Here is a 13,529-nt window from a genome sequence, read left to right as displayed (position 1 = left end):
ATTTTTAATACAAACACACTGTTAACAAGCTTTGTGCATAAAAAAGTGAACAAGAAAATAAATGGAAAAATTAAGGATCAATTAAGGAATTTGTTTAAAAAATTTCAGATTGAAAATAAGCTTTCATTTTAGCAGTTTTATCTACTTGTCTAACTTTTCCTTTGTTAATGTATGAAAATGATGGACCAAAAAATATTATCCACTCAACAGGTTTATCTGATAACCACTCACAAAGGGCTGGCCCTCACATTGATTTAAAAATAATTTCAGTATACTTAAAAGTAAAACTTACTTCCACAAAAATGGTGATAAATATAACTGACATTTTAAAGATCACATGATAAATAAATTTTTGACATTTACCTCGGGCTCTTCCTTTACGGCTCGTTTCAAATTTCACGAGGTCTACAACATCACTAACGGCGTCAGAAAATCCTATGTCATGTCCACCTCTACGAGGTGATGGAGATCTTCCAATGGGGGTTGGGGAGCGAGCTCTCAAGCCAGACGGAGAACGGCCTCTAAGCCTACCTGGTGATGGCGACCTTGATCTTGATCTTGAACGATAAAATGAGTTTGGCCTCAAGTGATCACTCAGATTCTGCAATAAAATTATTGGTGACAATTAATTTTTTTTTTTTTGCCCTTCCAGTTCTTGTAAAATATTGAATATAAAACTGAATTGAAATTCGGCATAACGTTTTATCAAAAGCTAATGTTTCTGATTGTAAATTTTCGGCATGGATTTCACTGAATATTCTTGAAACAAAATTCTGCCGTAAAACTTTTCACAATTATGCACAATAATAATCTCAGTTTAACTAGAATTCCAATCTTACAAGTCAGAAATGTGGGAAAACCGGACTGTATAAAAAAAGTTTTTACTTCAATGATTTTTTTTTTCTATTTTAAAGAATTTTTTCCCTTCTTTAAATAACCAACTTCATAAAGATAAGAAAAAAATGCAAGAAATACAGTAAACACTGGTTATTGGAATCACTAATGTATTATAATCGGGATATTGCCATCCTGTTCTGAAAGCTGTTATCCCTTTCAGACTAAACATACCTCACAGTATGGGAAAAACTTTATAGTATCAGGAATTTGGTGAATACTATCAATTTTTCTTTGGGTACAAGGTTTTTTGTTAATTTTTATGCTGAAATTGCACTAGATTTTTTTACTATCAGACTGCAGACTATGTATAGAAGGTCAGAAACCATTTTTACACCTTTTGCAATCACTTTTGTATAAAAGAAATGGAGCTGTCCTGTTTTTCATGATATATATTGGTTATAATATCAGCATCTGTATTTTTTGGCTATAGTTATTAATCAGGTATTTTTTATATAAAAAAGGCTGGGTCATGATCTCATCAAATTAAGCCTGTGTGCATTGTGTCTACTACATATTTCTTGGTCTACTCATATTAAAATGGCCAAGAAATATGAAGTAGATGCAATTCACACAGCTTAATGTGATGAGATCATGATCCAGAGTTTTTTTTATAACTATTTAAAATGGATATAATATCCTATATTCATTTTAAAGATGGATATAAAAAATCTTATACATTTTAAAATGGGTAGACCATATTGCTCATACTTTTAAAAAATAACTTTGGAGGCTTAGGACACCCAAGTTCCTTCTATTAATCAAAATGTAGAACCTCCAAGAATATATTTTAGTTAACAATTCTATAAAAAAAAGGGGGGGGGGAGCGATGATGCAAATAGAAACAAAAATGTCACACAGGATGTGCATTAATTTTGGTGCCCTCTCTCCTCGTAATAAATGAACAAAGAGTGGACTTGATGTGCTTTTTGGTCTGGCCTGTTTGAGCCCAGACCTGCTTACCTTTATTTGGTTGTGGCCCAAAAAGTATGTAAAATAATTTTAAAGACAATATACTTAATGCAAACAAGTACAATGCTTAAAAATATGGTGTAAGAAACCTGTACCATAAAATCAGAAAATTCCATCAAATCAAATGATAACCAAATGAAATAATGGCAGGTAGCTCAAATAGCGAAGGAGAGTTTGGGATATGTATATGATGTATTTAATTACATATCATAAGAAGAAAAATACACATCTAATTGCTGTTTTACACAAGTGGAAATGCAAAAACTTACATTAGGTCTCACAGGTGATCCTTGCAAACTAATGGCTGATGGTCTGCGGGAACTATCATTGATTCCAAGAAGTTCCATGCCCTAAAAAATAACAAAAAAATATTTTTTATTACATTAATGTGAATGACAGAGATAAATAAACATTGACCTAATGAATGAAATTTAAAAAAGTGCAGGAAAAACATAGACAATTCAATCACATTTGCTTCTCAAACTAACATGGTCAGAGTCACAAGAAACAAAAATGTAATCAGTCACCTGAGGCAAGCATGAATTTTGTTAGCCCTTCTGTGCAATTTTGAACAAAAGTCAAATTTGTTACCTCTTCCACTCACAGATTATCTTACTTAAAATGCGGAACTAATGACTGAAACTCATAAACTTAGATGCTTGAAATGTCAGCTGACAAATTGCATGGATATAATAAGATTGTGATCTTTAGTGGATGACAAAAAATTGATTCAATAAAAAACAAAATTATTGCCAAGTATTCTGGTTTTAAATAAAATTTAAAACTGAAATGTATATTCAAAAATGTACTGCACCAAAGTAATTACAGGATCATTTGAAATATTAGGTCTCAAGTAAAAATCCCAATAAATCCATTTAAAATATATATGAAACATTGAAAAAATTTGAATTCTAATCATGCTCATTTGTAGCTATATCTACTATATCTGGTAATAAAAAATTTAATTAAACACAAGGAACAGGAGGTAGGGTTGAGAAAACACTAAAATTGACTATGTCAAACAAATAAGATGCAATGAAGTGAAAAAATATTTAAACTGTAATAATAGGTACATAAAGATAAAGATTAGGATTGTTCTAGAAAAGGAATTAAGGGTTAAAAGAAACGATACAGATGCAAATATTTGTGTTTGTATATAAATATGGCACATGACTGTATTCAAGGAAAAAAATTGGAGGAAGGTGCAACAGGATTGGAAAATATTTTATTGTCTAATAAAAATTTTACAGAAATAACACACATATTGAAAGATACAATCAGGGTAGTGAGTGCAAAAAATGGTGGTTTCATAAAAAAGGAAATTCAATAATATTCGTGCATCACATTGAGTGCAGCGACCACAAACACAGGAAGGAGAATTCAGCCGAACTGCACACCTGAGGATGACCACCATCACATCTGCTATGATATCTACTGCTTCCGTGGTGTGAAAATCCAAACCTCTGACTGAATCTTTCATCTTCATAGGCTCTGTCTAAGCTATATCAGACACACACACGAAAGTGAAAAGGTTAAACCAAACCACGAAGGAAAAAACAATATAAATTGAACAACAAAGTAAACTCAAGATCAGATGCATAAATAGATTCAATACTGGACAAAGTCTTTATAAGATTTTGCATAAAACTTCTGAAAATGTCTGTTTTGACCTGATGAGTATTTTGACTGAATGACTTTTGAGTTAATATTTACATAAAAAATAGAGTTGTTTTCAATTTTTTTTTAAACTTTTGTCTTGTTGCTATGGCGTCAATAGCCATCGCTATCAGATGAAGCGGGAGAGGTCCAATTTCCAGCCCAATATAATATAATAATAAGAGAAAAGGGAAAAGGGGACGTGAGCCATTTAAATTGTACAAAACATGCTCTTTCGCCTTCATCAACACTCCTTAATTTTATGGCCACTTCAAAGTTTGCGTAATAGCCGCTTCGTATTCTTTTCTCTCTCTCCCCCCTATATACTGAAGCATATTGACCATTGTATTGCCACCTGCAGGCAATTGACTTTATTTCTGACTTTCTTGCTTCCTCTCTACTTTTCTTTTCCTTCTTTTTTGTACAACTTCCCCCCCCCCCTCCCCACAGAAAACATCTTCCTCCCATATGCTTCGAAAGATCGTAGGGGGTGAACCTTGACCAATGATGTCAATTTTAATACTATTTGTACCTACGTAATCCTCATCACCCAATGGAAGGATCTTTCTTTGAAGCCGGCCTACCAATTAGAAATAGGGGGTTGGTACCCCTCAAAACTTTACTTTTTGGAATCTTTGAAAAATTTGGCAGATTGATTAGTGCAAGCTAGAAATCAAGTTGGAAAAAAAATGTAGAAAATGTAGTTTTTTTTGTTTAAAACACATTTCAACTGTAGCATCAGGAGCAGCGATCATCCGTGATGAAAGGGATGGAGGAAAAGGTAGGAAAGAAATTCTTACCACAATTTTAGTAAATTATAGACGTTTAGTTAAAACCTAAATTAGGAGGAATTAACAGGGGGCAGATGGCGAAATTAGGCATAAAGAGTGATTAAAAGAGAGATATTCCAACATCAAGTTAAAATTATTATAATTGAACATACAGTATTTTGTTTATGTATTATGCAGAATTTGATATCGTGGAAATGGATTTTTCTAATTGACTTTTATTTTGTGTAAGTATAACTCGTTCTTTACATATGATCATTTGATTAAATATTAATGCTAATGAAATTTAACTGATTCTTTCTTTCACGAGTCATCGTTTTATTCTAAATGTATATTGGACCACTAGGAGCCTGGGTTAATCTAGAAAATTATATATATATATATATTCTTCCAGTGGTACGATATAACATTGTACTAATTGAATTATTCAGGTAAACTTGACAAATTAGTGTTTAGATTGGTTTTCACAAGCAAAATTCAAAAAATTAATCAAACATTAATACATGCAATTTTGATATGATTAAAAATATTAAAGAACTTTTCTGCAGACTAAAATGTTATGCATACAGGAATATAGAGAAATTAAAAAAAGAAAGAATTACCTTAAGTTGGAATGTAAAATCGAACCTCTTGGTGACCTTGAGAGTTGACTTCTGTCATCATCATCATATTCATCATACATGCTTGCACTACAATGGCTAGCACGCGAATTTGAGTTGCGAACAGCTCCCATCAGACGACACAAAAGAGATGGACGCTGGAGAAATGTGACGTCATTTACAAGATATATATATGAAGGTAGGTACTAAATAATGACTTCAAAAAATTACTAGATTTGATATTATGGTCACAATATCATATCTTACGATGCTATATCTCATAAGATACAGATCAATGACTGAAATTGAAATTTATGATAATTAATTTCTCTTTGGATGTATGATCTGAATAATGCTACCACAAAAAATTATTTGACACCTTTGTATCACACTTTTATGGAATAGCAGATTTTCAATCAATAGTCCACTAATACTACAAGAGTTGGAAAAAAACCCAGCTAGGAATGAACACAGTCCCAGCTTATCATCTTGACTCTGCGATGAATCAAGGCAGCCGGAGAAAAAAAGCAACCTATCATCTTGAATAGCTGTTGATAGACACTCACGAAGAGTCAGTGGATAGGGAACAAGGGGATAGAAAACAAGATCAAACTATTTCAAATTATCATAAATGTATTGGAATTGTTCCAGTGAAGTGTGGAAATGCTGGAGAATATACTCTCAAAACATAGCTGCGTATATTATTATGAAAAGTTTTGCATAGTACTCTTGTGAGAAAAACTGAAAGTATTCAGACTTTTCAAATAAAAATATAGTTACTATACACCACAAGTGATATATCACTTCCTGGCAAAAGGGGAGGGGATTGGAATGAACCAAAGGAAAAGATGTTGGGGGTGGGGAGAAGTTAGCTTAAGAAAGATTGCTGAGAACAAACATCATCAAAAGATGAGGAGTCAGGTGGTGGGGTTATTGGAGGTGGGGAACCTCTACAGCAATAGCCAAGTGGAGAAATTATGGTCAAGGCCAACCTAAGGCAAGTTTCACATGTGCATTTATCTACAGTGAAAATGGAGTGAAAAGCACTACAAGTAAAAAAAAGTTAAAGGCAAAATTGTGGTGAAATTGAAAACTGCATGATTTGGCATTTTATTCATTTCTTTCCTCAGGTGCTGAATTTGCATTTCCAAATGATACAGGAGGAGACTAACAAGGAAAGAGTCAAAAGGTGTCATTAAAATATTATGAAGTATATTCATCTCACCCAGAAACACATAAAAACAAAAAATTAGCAGCAGAATGCAATTATTATAAAACTACAAAAAATTATTAAAAATGGCACCAGTTGGCTACTCATCATCTTTTGTGCTTCTTGGTGATATCTATAACCAACTTCTTTTCTCCAGCTTTTTTTCCATTATAAACTATAGTTGTTTCAATTTTTTCCCCCTTTTCTCCGCCTTTGCTGTATCTAATCTTGTGTTGTTTGAATGGTGCCACTCTAATACTTCAGGGCAGGATTGGGTTTTTGACATGACAAGCATCAAAAACTGGTTTAAACTGTCAAAAACCTAAATGAATGCTTTTGGATGTTTCAAACACAGTAGGCTGATAACATCATGAGAAACTTTTTTGTGTATTACAACTTATTTTTTAAACATGAATTTATTACAATAATCAAAACAAAATATTAATTATAATTTGCAATTTTGAATTTCTCAACAGACAGTCTAGAACAGATAATATATAATTTCATGGTCTACTTTCTCTATTAATTACCTGTGTTCAATTTACTAAGCGATAGGATGAATTCAATAGGATGATTCTCCTGACGCATATGATGCTCAGGAAAAGCTCCTATAATTTATTCTAAGTACAAAAGTAATGTTAACATTTGGACAATAAATTTTTGACTGTTTTAATTAGAGATGTAAAATTCTCAAGAATAATCTTGTCCAAATGCTATCATTGCTTTTGTATTTAGAATAAGTTATAGGAGCTTTTCCTGAGCATCATATGCAATCAGCACTGCTAAATTAAAGGGCATTTTAGTCTTACAATTTAATATTTTTATTGCTAGCTATACTCTAATGCAGTTGTTCCCAACCGGGGGTACGCGAGAGGCCGTTAGGAGGTACGCGAAAAGAAAATGGTAATGGTGGCCACCCATCTAAAAAAAAAAAATAAATAAAAAAGATTAAAAAGAATTTTAAAAATGTAGGTAGAGGTTTTTACTAATATTGTCAGTTGTAATATATTGACTTTCCCTATCAATAAAATCTTCTATAACAGAGGGATTGCATCCGCTGGAAGGGGGATCGGCCTTCCCTCCTCCGCCCGTGCCCAACTTATGATCAGAATTCGTGGACTCCTTCCTCTCGGCTCACTTTTCTTCTGCGTTTTAGATTTGATTGTTGACAATGTCGGGCTCCGCATAAAAGCAAAGAATTAATTTGTGTTGTGTTTGACTTTTGTTGTGGGTGTTTGTATAGAGGTGTGTGCGTGTTATTCCCTCAATTTTCTACTTCAACTTTTCTACCAAGCACCTACTACTCACGTGATTTGCGCTATGGATCAGTGGTTAAAAACTAGATCTGTGTGGAAGCAGAAATTGACTGAAACACCAAAATGAAATGTTGTGCACCTGAAAATGTGAAAACATATTTTGAATTTTCCAAAAGGTGTGCTGCCAAAGCTACCAAAACCTCCTACTACGTTAGCTATCGTATTGCGAGACGAGGAAAAAATCACACTATTGGTAAAAAGATGCTGTCAGATGCATGTTTGCAGAAGAACATATTTTTATAATGAATTTAATACCTCTGTCAAATAATACGGCCTCTGGAAGAATACAGGACATGTCAGAGAGCATAGTCATAAGTCACGTCAAAGGTTGTGAATTTTTTTTTCTATCCAAGTCAATGAAAGTACCAATGTTGTGCAATATTCTGCTCTACTTGCAATTACTAAGTACCTGAAAGAGAATTCGAAGTATATCTTTTTGTCGCCCATTGAAGGGTCGTACGACTATTAAAGACTTACTTGCAGCAATTAATAATTATTTCGTTGAAAAAAAGAATTCAATGGTCAAAATGCATCGGGCTCACAACAGATAGGGGAAAATCCACGGAAGGTTGCTACTCAGGCCGTCGTGCACACATGGCAGAAGTTGCTCCCAAAATGAAATGGACTCACTGCTATATTCACAGACAGAGCCCTGCATCGAAACCATTGCCTCCAAATTTGCTAAACGTTCTTTATGATGCAGTCAAGGTTGTCAACTTTGTCAAGGTGAATCCTACCAACTATAAATTGTTTAAATTGTTGTATGAAGACATGGACAGCCTTCACAACGCTTTGCTTTTGCACACCGAAATTAGGTGGTTGTCCCAGGGTTAAGTCCTGACATTGCTGTTCAAACTTTGGCACGAGGTAGCCCTTTTCTTAGGAAGTGTTTAAAACAATTCACGATTTCTTGTCACAAGCTGAGCTAAATTTAACAATTGGCCACTCTGAAGGATTAAAATCCTTGTTTTTGAAAATTATATTTCAGAGCCGGAAATGGGTGATCTGTGGACATCTAATCCTTTCAAAGAGCATTTTAAACCGGCTACATTGTCGATTCTAGAAAAGGAGAAATTGCTAGAGCTGGCATCAGATACCCCTCTAAAGATTCACTTCAATGGCGGAATGGTGGACCAAGTCAGCTTTTGTGCTTGCTGCGGTGGTGAATACGTTGAACTTTCTAGAAAAGCCATATTGTTTTTGTTGCCGTTTGTAAGCACAGAGCTTGTTGAGCGGGCATTTTCTTCATATATTTACATAAAAAATAAATATAGAAGCAAATTGAATGCAGCTCCGGACTTGAGTTTGTATTTATCCTCATTTGAGCTTAATTTTTCAAAACTTTGTAATTCATTTACATTCCCAAACATCACATTAATTTTTTTCCCAATCTTTGTGTTAATTTGTTTGCTTACTTGAAAAATAAAAAAGCTAAATAATTAAAAAATAGACCATTTAATTTAATTCAACATGTACATTTTTTTGAAGTTTTTCAACAACTGTAATGGGTGAAAAAAGAGATTGGAGGGGGGAGTCTCTGCAGGATTCAGGGTTGGGGGTACGCGGAAAGGAACCGAGCCAGCTGGGGGTACGTGGACTGAAAAAGGTTGGGAAACTCTGCTCTAATCTTATGCACAATAAGGGTATTGTTTTAAGTATATCAGTGGTTATCTAGATAATTTAATAACAACAGAAATCAACATTGCATTTACAGTATAAAAGAAGTTTTTTAAACACCTATCTATTATGAAAAGAGTACAGCTGATGATTTATATCAATACACATACATAAGCAGGTGAAGAAAAATTTTGGAAGGTCAAGAATTATGTCAAATTGAAGAACATCAAATAGTTCCATAGTTTTTCCTTCAGCTTTTATGTTATGTTCCATTCAAATTGAATATTTTAAAGGGAAAAAAATATGCATATATTGTCTAAAATAATTCTGTAAAGAGCAGAAAATTATTTTACAATCATATTAAATATTTATTCTTTGAATAATGTAGCGACTTTAATCATTACATGCAATGAATACGTGTATTTTCAATGGGAATTTTTATGTTGAAAAGCAGTATTTAAGGTTTTTGACAAAGGGTTTTTGACATGACAGTTTAAACATCAAAAACTGTCATGCATCAAAAACCTGCCAACCCTTTTAATATCATTCTTGGCCTCTACTAGCGCTTAAAATATTAATATATGCATTTTTTGAGTGAACCATAATAATTACACCAGATATTTTTATATTTTTGTGCATATTTAAATGAGTAAAATAAGTGGTAATTTTTTCAAAACTTTTTGAGAATGACACCTTTGACCCTTTTCTTGTAAGGTGCATATAAAAGGTATTTTCAGCTTTTATAGGCACATTTTCATATTTTAGCTCTAGACTCAAAAAACTGCATGGAGGTGACATCAGTAATGATGCACACCCTCACCAGTCAATACAAAATATTGGTTTGAGTTAGAAGTGGAAGGAAAACTTCAAGAGCTCATCTGAAGAAGCTAAATTTGATTATGAAGCTATAATGAATTTCCCATCAATCCACAAGAGTATTCACAAATAGATTTTCTTCTTCCATTACTTGATTCTAATTCTCCCAAATGAGAGTAAAAAAAAAGGTTTGCATAAATCAAGATGAGCACTTCGGAAGATGAATTAGTTTTTGAATGATACAAGTTAGCGAATAGACAAAAAACTAAATTCTAAATTTCTAGAAGAATTTTTGTCCAATGAAACAAAAAATTACACCAGAGTTAGCCATTCAGAATTAAAAAATTCATATTTTCGGTTGAGGGGAGGAAGATAGTTTTGCACATATGCACAAAAATTAGTTCTGACTTGCACTGAATTACACTGACTTTGCTGCTGATAGTATTAATATATTATAAATCACAAAGCATTAAAGTTGTATTTTACCTGAAGAATTTGTCCTAAAACAGACTGTCTAAAATATTTTTTGAAAACATTTTTTTCTTCCAGAAAAACCAAATAAAAACTACTTGCAATTTTCTGCTTATAATTTTGAAGGCATTTTACATGCACTGAAGAATAAAATCACAGCTGGTCACAAAAGCTTCTTGTAGACAGACGTATAGGGTCTACACACTATTGAGTAGCTTTTTGTTACACATGGAGAATATATACTCAAACTATTGAAAAAGTATAATGTGAAGTCACAGAAAGATAAATCACAATCTTTCTATCAATATAATTGCATTTAGGATTTTTTGAAACTCATATTTTATATGTGAATATTTATAGACAAACGTAACCATGTTTAAACTTTCAATAAAGCCAAAAAAGAAGAAACAAAGTGAGTTTTTCAGCAACCTACCTTTATAATTAAAACTTAACTCAGCTCATTTGTGTTTTTAATTATTAAATTGAAATCTCAAAAAATATTCTGCAATTAACAAAAATAAGCATCCTGAAAGTACATGTAACTGGTAATATTTAAAGAAAACTTATTGAAAGAGTGGGGGGAGGGGTGTCCAATAAGTGGAATTCATGCTGGGCATGCAGAAAGTTTCATGCATTGCAAAATAGAAACATGATAGAGGAAAAATGGGATTATGAAAAGGATGAAAAATAGCATGCTAGAAAAATTTGGCAAAATAGAGAGATATCAAAAATAATATATTTGTATCAAAAACTATGCTCTTTGATCCAATTAAAATTGACGGTAAGAATGAGAGGAAAAGCAGGAGCAAATTTATAGAGAAATATTGAGTTTAAACTAATGAAATTATGGCTTTCATTATGATACTGAATTAAGCTAAGTAACAAAACTTAAAAAAATAATGAGGGTATATTTTCTATGTGAGTACTTTTTTCATCCTTCAATGAATGAGCAATAAATACAAAAACCCATCTCAGTGTTCCCACCAAAAAAAAACCTGAACTGAAACTATTTTTTCCACATTGCCCATTATTGTTTTTAGGGAGAAAAACAAAAACACTAAAAATAGGGATTATAAATTATGTTTAGAAAAAAGCATGAATACATATATTAAAAAAATTATTTAATGCATGCAACATTCTTAAAGGTAGGAAAACTTGTATCCGCAAAGAACTAATGGGATAGAAATATCATTTTAATGTTTTCAGTGTGTGAAATGTAAATATTTTCACATTTTCTTTTTTAAAAAATATCAATCTCCTAAAGAATGTCTAAAAGCATTATAGAATTCCTTTTGAGTACAATTTGTAACTTTTTCTAAATCACAGTTGAGAAAATGAGATTACAAGTTTAAAAAAGATGATTCATATATATGTGTAAATCTACCCATTTATCAATGTCATTCAGAAATTTTTCCCCAAGCACTAAACCTACACATTTTTCATTTATCCCACTCTATCGATAAAGCTACATTTAATCCTTTTTTGGACATTATCCAGAAATTTGATAACGGACTTGAAATTTCAAAAAAGATGCATTAAAAGAAAAAGCCTTATAAGTACAAACTGACTGAAAAATGTTTTATAAACGAGAAGGATCCCAGACTTAATGTGTGTCAAATTACTAACTAATCATTTAATAAAATTTAAAAGCTGTTCTTTGATATAGCAGAAAAATATCTTTTAAGTACAATGCCAGTATGAAAATTATAATTTAGTATTGCAAGATAATTTAATGTGTTTTTATGGACATTATTCTGATTTGAATACATGAATAAGTAAAAAAAAAATGTGTATTTAATATTTTTCTCCTCATGAAAAATGGAGTGTGACCAATTCCTCCTCTCCTTCCCTCAAAATAAAAAGGACAACCATATCTATTGTGTCTTACACAAAGGAGCCACAATTGAAACATTTAAACAGACAGAAGAGTATTCTGCTCTAACAAAACGAAATCAATCATCTGATGTTTTGCTGCTGAACGCTTTCAAGCATGTTTCAAAGAGTTCATGCAAGTAAAATTTTACTATGAAACATATACTAATCTATTTCTTCTAGCTTTTCTAAATTTTACGCTACACGTGAAATGTGAAATGTTCTGAAAACTACAGGAATTGCGAGCGCATATGGGCTGCAGAAAAGAGCTCTGTGAGTATGTGTATGTTTAAGGGGTAGAAAAGGGTAAGTCATAAGAATTAGGGGAAAAGGGAAAAATACACATATTCTACTCTACCGGTGAATCTGGCGGAGGCGATGGGGTCTTTGCCTAGAAGAAAAAGATAAAATATTCTTGTGAATATTATCAGCATTTTCCAAGTTTTTCTCTGCATGACCATTTCATAAGAGATACTGGTTATAAAAAGAGGGAAATGAGATCCAAATCTGAAATCGTGGAATACGTTTGTCCTCTATATATGAAATAAAACAGAATGAATAGAGCTATTTCTGTGAAATATAGAAATCACAGTAACGTTCTTATACATATTCACAAGCTATCATATATAATTATAACAACTTTTCTTTCAGTAAAATTTTCAATTGCCTGTTCTGTGGCTTATATCTGGACAGAAGTATGTAGAGTTTACAAGAACTATCCACATTATGAAGGGTGATTATTGGTTTTGCAATGAAATTTTCACTATCAGAGACAGGCAAACAACTGATGGCCAACGCAACTTTTTGCTGATTTTTTGATAGACATATTGTATTCTTCCCTCATTCTACACACTAAAGCCAAAAAGGCAGGTAACAGCAAAAGAGATCAGCAGATGGGAATAACCATATTTTCCAACCTGCTGGGAAATTCAAGTTCTGGAAAATTTTTAATCTTTTACTGGCATTGAAGAGATATTCTGCCTCCTTGAAAGCCTCTTATTTTAGCATTGATAAGCCCAGACATTTCGTAAAGTTGATTTTTCAATGGGACACTTTTCCTTATTCCCCTTAGTTTGCACTTGCTGGAAATCAGAAGAAAGCCTGCTTCATTTAAGAAGATATAACATTTCAAGGGGATTTAGCAATTTCTGCTATGCTGCTTAAAAAGATTAAATGCCCTTATCCAAGGATGATGCCCCTCTCCGCTATTCACGTGAAAGCTTTTAACAGCTGGCTGATGGGAAGAATCCAAGAGAGGAGGTGGATTTAATTACCCACAAGGACAGTCGATATTTTCTTTCTTTCCTAAAATTCATGT

General features: G+C 32.6%; 1 protein-coding gene across 1 annotated transcript in view; it reads right to left on the bottom strand.

The window, feature by feature from the left end:
• The window catches only part of LOC149087589 (voltage-dependent calcium channel type A subunit alpha-1-like), a 154,285-nt gene that overhangs the window by 12,954 nt on the left and 127,802 nt on the right, over positions 1 to 13,529 (bottom strand). Inside the window, exons 40-44 of the mRNA XM_089231917.1 lie at positions 12,570 to 12,602; positions 4,913 to 5,067; positions 3,264 to 3,366; positions 2,136 to 2,216; positions 364 to 601 (exon numbers count right to left, since the gene is read on the bottom strand). Of these exons, the coding sequence (XP_089088043.1) occupies positions 364 to 601; positions 2,136 to 2,216; positions 3,264 to 3,366; positions 4,913 to 5,067; positions 12,570 to 12,602 (610 nt within the window). The remainder of the gene's footprint in view (positions 1 to 363; positions 602 to 2,135; positions 2,217 to 3,263; positions 3,367 to 4,912; positions 5,068 to 12,569; positions 12,603 to 13,529) is intronic.

This window comes from Pholcus phalangioides, unplaced genomic scaffold, assembly GCF_987345545.1.
Source record: "Pholcus phalangioides strain wild (caught in Gottingen) unplaced genomic scaffold, Ppha-v1.0 ptg000004l_1, whole genome shotgun sequence".
In the NCBI taxonomy this organism is placed as follows: domain Eukaryota; kingdom Metazoa; phylum Arthropoda; class Arachnida; order Araneae; family Pholcidae; genus Pholcus; species Pholcus phalangioides.
The sequence above is the reverse complement of the archived record's forward strand: the minus strand, read 5'-3'. Positions and strand labels throughout refer to the sequence as shown.